The sequence below is a fragment of the Lucilia sericata genome, unplaced genomic scaffold, assembly GCF_015586225.1.
Source record: "Lucilia sericata isolate MDLA Ls3-8-SP2 unplaced genomic scaffold, ASM1558622v1 Contig000234F_arrow, whole genome shotgun sequence".
In the NCBI taxonomy this organism is placed as follows: domain Eukaryota; kingdom Metazoa; phylum Arthropoda; class Insecta; order Diptera; family Calliphoridae; genus Lucilia; species Lucilia sericata.
In genome coordinates this window covers 26,569-35,000 of record NW_023994261.1, presented here as the reverse complement: position 1 = coordinate 35,000, position 8,432 = coordinate 26,569, and the positions used below count along the sequence as shown (strand labels likewise).

At 29.8% G+C, this 8,432-nt stretch overlaps 1 protein-coding gene across 2 annotated transcripts in view; it reads left to right on the top strand.

The window, feature by feature from the left end:
• The window catches only part of LOC119602469 (syndecan), a 28,697-nt gene extending 21,137 nt beyond the window's left edge, over positions 1 to 7,560 (top strand). Inside the window, exons 2-3 of one of the 2 annotated variants that reach the window (XM_037954012.1) lie at positions 4,783 to 4,959; positions 7,133 to 7,560. In XM_037954012.1, the coding sequence (XP_037809940.1) occupies positions 4,902 to 4,959; positions 7,133 to 7,308 (234 nt within the window). In that variant the 5' untranslated portion in view covers positions 4,783 to 4,901 and the 3' untranslated portion in view covers positions 7,309 to 7,560. Of the gene's footprint in view, positions 1 to 4,782; positions 4,960 to 6,725; positions 7,052 to 7,132 lie in introns of those variants that run through there. The other variant, XM_037954011.1, reaches the window with a different exon arrangement.
• Positions 7,561 to 8,432: the final 872 nt, after the last annotated feature.

The window sequence follows — 8,432 nt, the reverse complement described above, 5'->3', positions numbered from 1 at the left end:
GTCCCACTTTTTTCCCAATTTTTTATATTAAGGAAATAGTGTAAATCAGACGATTAGATCTAAAGTTATAATCTTTTAAACTGTTTAAAATCATTTCGGGCCATGTTTTATTAATCAAATTTAAACATAAACATTAAGTTTTTCATATTAAAATATATTTGTTTTATTTATAATGAAAAACCGGTTAACCGGCTTTTTCTGAATTTGAAAAATATCAACCGTTTTTTTTTTAAATGTCAAGTATTCGAAAACCGGTTTTTGGAAAATGTCGAATAATCGATCACCTAATAGATAGATATATTAAAAGATAGTTAGATCGGTATTTGTTTTAAAAACGAAATTATCGATTCATGTTCGATGTAACATTCTTTTTTTTTGCGGTGTCCAAAACCAATTCCAATTCTGTTCTATGATAACCCTGATAAAATTTTAATTATGTTTTACGACATTCGCTACCATTCTCTTTAAAAATATAATACTTACATATTTCCCTTTAAATACTAACTAAAATCCTATTAAATAGACAGAAAAAATACTGATTTATACATAAATAATTGTCTTAAGTACTACATTCAAATAAGAAGAGGAAATTGTTTGGTCTTCCAATGACTTGAGTTGATGTGAAAAGTTTCCGAGTACATACTTACAAACATACAATGCAATTTATTTTACTTAAAAACTACTTCACTTCAATACATTTCATATTGTCTCATAATGATTTTCGTTTTTGTTACTTGTCAAAAAAAAACTCCCCAAAAAAATACCAGATATTTGTTTGGTAATTTACAAAAATAAAATCTAGGGGTAATCACAGGTTGTGACAAAAAAATCCTTTAAAATTTAAATATTAATTTTAGAAATAAAAAGCTTAGTCATTCGAGACCAAGCATTAGTATTTGTGTGAAAATTAAGTTGCTAAGCAAGGTACTTACTAAACTTTGAATACTACTAATATATTTTTACATAAGTTTAAGATTCCTTCTCTCTTTTTTTACTTAATTTTCTTTGAATGATAAATATAAGCTTGTTAAGGACATTAAGGACATCTGCTCATTCAGCATAAATAATATTTAGTTTTTCTTTTTGCTATTTTCATTTTTGTCGAACATAAACAAACCCCCAAATAACAAGTATAAAAAGTTTTCTTTTTGAACAACAAAAGAAAAACAAATATAAATAGTCCAAGAGCAAAAAAAAGTACAATAAACATAAACTATCATAAAAATATTGTCATATAAATGGTAATAAAACATGACAGTCGGTTTTTTTCCTTTTGTGATTTTTCCAATTTTTTTTCTTACTTATATTTTGGTTCTTTGTAAAAGGATGTGCAGTAACTCAGATATCCAAAAAGAATAAATCGTTTATAGTTAGTTGTGATTTTTTTTCCTGTTTTAGGCAATAAACGATTTATTGACAGTTAAGTTTCGGTAACTTTTTCTACTTTTTAAATTGGAAACAATAAATAAAACTTGAAGTATTGGAAGAGACAATAAGTATAATTAAAAGAACTAGAACATAAATAAAACGGAAAAATAGAACAGTACTACAACAGAAATAGAAGAGAACAAGAACAAAACTAGAACAGAACAGAACTAGAACAGAACTAGAACAGAACTAGAACAGAACTAGAACAGAACTAGAACAGAACTAGAACAGAACTAGAACAGAACTAGAACAGAACAAGAACAGAACTAGAACAGAACTAGAACAGAACTAGAACAGAACTAGAACAGAACTAGAACAGAACTAGAACAGAACTAGAACAGAACTAGAACAGAATTAGAACAGAACTAGAACAGAACTAGAACAGAACTAGAACAGAACTAGAACAGAACTAGAACAGAACTAGAACAGAACAAGAACAAGAACAGAACTAGAACTAGAACAGAACTAGAACTAGAACAGAACTAGAACTAGAACAGAACTAGAACAGAACTAGAACAGAACTAGAACAGAACTAGAACAGAACTAGAACAGAACTAGAACAGAACTAGAACAGAACTAGAACAGAACTAGAACAGAACAAGAACAGAACTAGAACAGAACTAGAACAGAACTAGAACAGAACTAGAACAGAACTAGAACAGAACTAGAACAGAACTAGAACAGAACTAGAACAGAACTAGAACAGAACTAGAACAGAACTAGAACAGAACTAGAACAGAACTAGAACAGAACTAGAACAGAACTAGAACTAGAACAGAACTAGAACTAGAACAGAACTAGAACTAGAACAGAACTAGAACAGAACTAGAACAGAACTAGAACAGAACTAGAACAGAACTAGAACAGAACTAGAACAGAACTAGAACAGAACTAGAACAGAACTAGAACAGAACTAGAACAGAACTGGAACAGAACTAGAACTGAACTAGAACAGAACTAGAACAGAACTAGAACAGAACTAGAACAGAACTAGAACAGAACTAGAACAGAACTAGAACAGAACTAGAACAGAACTAGAACAGAACTAGATCAGAACTAGATCAGAACTAGAACACAACTAGAACAGAACTAGAACAGAACTAGAACAGAACTAGACCAGAACTAGACCAGAAATAGACCAGAACTAGAACAGAACTAGAACAGAACTAGAACAGAACTAGAACAGAACTAGAACTGAACTAGAACTGAACTATAACAGAACTAGAACAGAACTAGAACAGAACTAGAACTGAACTAGAACAGTACTAGAACAGAACTAGAACTGAACTAGAACGTAACTAGAACAGAACTAGAACAGAACTAGAACTGAACTAGAACTGAACTAGAACAGAACTAGAATAGAACTAGAACAGAACTAGAACAGAACTAGAACAGAACTAGAACAGAACTAGAACAGAACTAGAACAGAACTAGAACAGAACTAGAACAGAACTAGAACAGATCTAGAACTGAACTAGAACTAGAACAGAACTAGAACAGAACTAGAACAGAACTAGAACAGAACTAGAACAGAACTAGAACAGAACTAGAACAGAACTAGAACAGAACTAGAACAGAACTAGAACAGAACTAGAACAGAACTAGAACAGAACTAGAACAGAACTAGAACAGAACTACAACAGAACTAGAACAGAACTAGAACAGAACTAGAACAGAACTAGAACAGAACTAGAACAGAACTAGAACAGAACTAGAACAGAACTAGAACAGAACTAGAACAGAACTAGAACAGAACTAGAACAGAACTAGAACAGAACTAGAACAGAACTAGAACAGAACTAGAACAGAACTAGAACAGAACTAGAACAGAACTAGAACAGAACTAGAACAGAACTAGAACAGAACTAGAACAGAACTAGAACAGAACTAGAACAGAACTAGAACAGAACTAGAACAGAACTAGAACAGAACTAGAACAGAACTAGAACAGAACTAGAACAGAACTAGAACAGAACTAGACAAGAAGAGAACTAGAACAAAACTAGAACTAGAACAGAACTAGAACAGAACTAGAACAGAACTAGAACAGAACTAGAACAGAACTAGAACAGAACCAGAACAGAACTAGAACAGAACTAGAATACAACTAGAACAGAACTAGAACAGAACTAGAACAGAACTAGAACAGAACTAGAATAGAACTAGAATAGAACTAGAATAGAACTAGAATAGAACTAGAACAGAACTAGAACAGAACTAGAACAGAACTAGAACAGAACTAGAACAGAACTAGAACAGAACTAGAACAGAACTAGAACAGAACTAGAACTGAACTAGAACAGAACTAGAACAGAACTAGAACAGATCTAGAACAGAACTAGAACAGAACTAGAACAAAACTAGAACTGAACTAGAACTGAACTAGAACTGAACTGGAACTGAGCTAGAAATGAACTTGAACTGAACTTGAGCTGAACTTGAACTAGAACTAAACTAGCCCAGAAAGAACAGAACTAGTAAAGATGAAATTGAAGAAAATTTGAACTATTGTAACAGGGATCAGTCCAGTTTGTATGTAGTCCCAATTTAAGGTCCAAGGAACTTAAACGTTTAATTTTATTACTTATATCTTATTAACCATTAATTATATGTAAATGTCCTAATATTGCATTAAACTTAAAATTTTACTTCTAATTTAAATTCATTATTTATTTAAAATGTTTTCGTAATTGTGTATTAATGATTTTATACTTAAATAACTAATAAATTAAACAAACGCCCTGAAGCATACTTTAATAATGTTGAATTTTAAACAAACATCTTTCTCTTTCTCTAATTACTAATACATACTACTCGCATTTTCTGGCGTTGTTCTAACAAATAATAAATAAATAAATAAAATATTTTAAATATTTAAATAACCATAAAATTTAAACAAATAACAGCACACTCTCTCTCCCTCTGTCTCTCTCTTAAACACTTTCTGTTATTTTATTTTTAATTATTACAATTTTAATCTAAAACCAATAAATATTTTTAATTTTCTTAAAATATCTCTTAACAAAACCATCACTCATACTAACATTTATTGTTGTTTTTATTTATATTATTATTCTCTTCATTTGTTATACTTGTACTTCATATTTATTATTATTATTTCTATTATTATTGTAATGAGTCATAGAATTTGTATTTGTCTTTATTATGATATAAAAATCACCAACCAAAAATATCAAGCGAAAAAAAACTTAACGTAATATTTTTCTCTTACTCTTCCTATCGCTCACTTACTCAAACCTATTCGTCGCCTATAAATTTGCTGTCTGCGCTCTCGTGTAAATTTTGAAATATATAATAAAATATAAAATCAAAATGTTATAAAAACAAAAACAGCTGGTGGCATTAATACTCAAGGAGGCACCAATATACACGATTTGGATACAAACAGCATCAACAGTTTGCCACCAGAGACTAAAATAATCGAACAGACCACAGGCAACGAAGTTTTAATCATGAATGCCAACGATGACGATAGAACGGCGAGCTTCTTTGCTCAACCAGGCATTTTAGGCGGGTATGTAAAAATTCCATATTTTTTATTTCAAATTATTAATTTCTTTAAGTGTTTTTGGTTATATTTTTTAAGTGGGAATAGCTATTTGGTTTAAGATGAAGGACATATTTAATGGTCGTTTTCAAATTATTCAAAATCCTTAATCCATATGAGGGACGAATAAAGCTTTTACTATTTTCTATATTCTAGTCTATAGCCTATTATAACTTACTTTATAATAGCCTATATACTGGACTATAATTTGTAACTGAACTGAACTGAACAAGAACTGAACTAGAACTCAACTAGAACTCAACTAGAACTCAACTAGAACTGAACTAGAACTGAACTAGAACTGAACTAGAACTGAACTAGAACTGAACTAGAACTGAACTAGAACTGAACTGAACTAGAACTGAACTAGAACTGAACTAGAACTGAACTAGAACTGAACTAGAACTGAACTAGAACTGAACTAGAACTGAACTAGAACTGAACTAGAACTGAACTAGAACTGAACTAGAACTGAACTAGAACTGAACTAGAACTGAACTAGAACTGAACTAGAACTGAACTAGAACTGAACTAGAACTGAACTAGAACTGAACTAGAACTGAACTAGAACTGAACTAGAACTGAACTAGAACTGAACTAGAACTGAACTAGAACTGAACTAGAACTGAACTAGAACTGAACTAGAACTAGAACTGAACTAGAACTGAACTAGAACTGAACTAGAACTTAACTAGAACTGAACTTAACTGAACTAGAACTGAACTAGAACTGAACTTGAACTGAACTTGAACTGAACTTGAACTGAACTTGAACTGAACTAGAACTGAACTAGAACTGAACTAGAACAGAAAAGAACAGAACTAGAACAGAACTAGAACAGAACTAGAACAGAACTAGAACAGAACTAGAACAGAACTAGAATAGAACTAGAACAGAATAGAACAGAACAGAACATAACAGAACAAAACAGAACAGAACAAAACAGAACAAAACAGAACAGAACTAGAATAGAACTAGAACAAAACTAGAACAGAACTAGAACAGAACTAGAACAGAAATAGAACAGAACTAGAACAGAACTAGAACAGAACTAGAACTGAACTAGAACTGAACTAGAACCGAACTAGAACAGAACTAGAACAGAACTAGAACAGAACTAGAACAGAACTAGAACAGAACTAGAACAGAACTAGAACAGAACTAGAACAGAACTAGAACAGAACTAGAACAGAACTAGAACAGAACTAGAACAGAACTAGAACTAGAACTGAACTAGAACTGAACTAGAACTGAACTAGAACTGAACTAGAACTGAACTAGAACTGAACTAGAACTGAACTAGAACTGAACTAGAACTGAACTAGAACTGAACTAGAACTGAACTAGAACTGAACTAGAACTGAACTAGAACTGAACTAGAACAGAACTAGAACTATACTAGAACTTAACTAGAACTGAACTTCAATGAACCCCATTTTTAAATCAGGCTAATTTTGTTATTTCCCCCAGAGTAATTACAAGTTAAAACTTCATCATTATTTATTCTTAGAAAAAAATTCATTCTTTCAATCTACTCTTTCTTTTATAATAAAAATTGTTCTTTAATAAATTATGAAGTAATTGAAATTACAAATTCAAATGCTATTTCCAATTGAGGTTCTTGCGGTTCACGTAGTTTTCTAAATGTTACTGTTTGCAATCAGTACGTCTTTGTATTTCATTTAAAACTCATGAAATGTTTAAAAATAAAAAGTATTATTTACAAATAAAATGCAAATGAAATTGTGATAAGAAAACATAAAATAACAGAAATTTAAATAAAAAAAAAATATCTAAAATTTAATTTTAGTAAATAAAAGACTTTGTTAAATTTTACATTTCGGCGGGTAGTTTATCAAACAAGTGTTTGTTTTAAATGAAATAATCATTAAACTAATTTACGAGAAATTTTTAAATATTCATCAAGTTCTAAGAAGAGTAGAAGATTAGTGTAGAAAGTGAAATTGATTTAAAAATGGTTTTAAAATAAAGAATTTTAGAAAAGAAACATTTATTTGGAGGGTTTCTATATAAACATGGATACTACGGATGCAAGTGGGGTTTTGATTTTTATAAATTTTTCTAATTTTGCAAAAAATGTGTATTAAATTATTTAATTTATTTTCTTTCTCTATACAGCTGTTATTGGTGGTGCCGTTGTTGGTCTTTTGTGCGCCATTTTGGTTGTTATGTTCATTGTCTATCGCATGAGAAAAAAGGATGAGGGTTCCTATGCTCTCGATGAACCCAAACGATCACCTGCTATGAATTCCTATGCGAAAAATGCAACAAATCGAGAATTTTATGCCTGAGATAATGCAGAACGACGTTATTAAAAGAATTTAATACAAATACAAATAACAACAAACTAATATAACAACAACAACAACAAACACAATATGTATAACAAATTATAAAATAATAAACAAAATAATTAACAAAAAGAAATGGATTTTAAAATAAAGGAAAAATAGCAACATCACTCATATTTCTCTTTATACCGAAAAAAAAGAACAAAATAATCTAATGAAAAAAAACACAAATCTTTTTTACAACAACAAAAACACTGCATTAACAACAAATAAAAAATTTATAATAAAAAAAAATTTAAAGAAAAAAACAATTTAACAGCAGCATCATGAACATGAAGTAAAACTTTTTTCAAAAAAAAAATAAAAACATTTAGTTGTAATTTTTCTATAATATATTTACTTACATATACATACATACATGCTCTAAATATGTATATTTTCGAACATTAACACAACAACAAAATTGTATTATTAAAAATTTTTAATTTTAACAAAATTTTGTAGGAAAAAAAAAACACAAAAACAAATTTGCTAAAATCATGTACTAATTTTTAGGAAATAATGAACTTGTTTTAAGTTTAATTTTTTTTGAAATTTTCTATAACGAAAGAAATTATTTAGAAAAATGTATTTTTGAAATTTTTCACTTCTGGAATTTTTCGCGAGTTTTAAGATTTTCAAAAAATTTTGATCTAAAAATTCTTATTTTAAAAAAAATAGAAAAGAGGACATATATATTAGTACTCGCTATGCACCTCATATCCGAGGCAAAATGATCAGAGATTACTTTTTGACTCAAGTATCAAGTCTATGACCTATTAACACTTTTATTTAAGAATACTCATTGTATGGACTGGTCTATAGTCTTGTATATTGTCTAGACTATACTCTGTTCTGTAGTCCGGTCTGATCTATAGTTATGTCTATTGTCTGAATTAGAGTCTAGTCAACGGTCTGGTCTAAAGTTCATTCTATAGTCAGGACTGTAGGTTAGTCTACAATCGGAACTATAGCCTGGACTAGAGTTTAATCTATAGTCTTGTCTATAGACTAATCTACAAAACACAATATGTATAACAAACTGGACTAGAGTCTAATCTATAGTCTGATCTATTGTCTTGTCT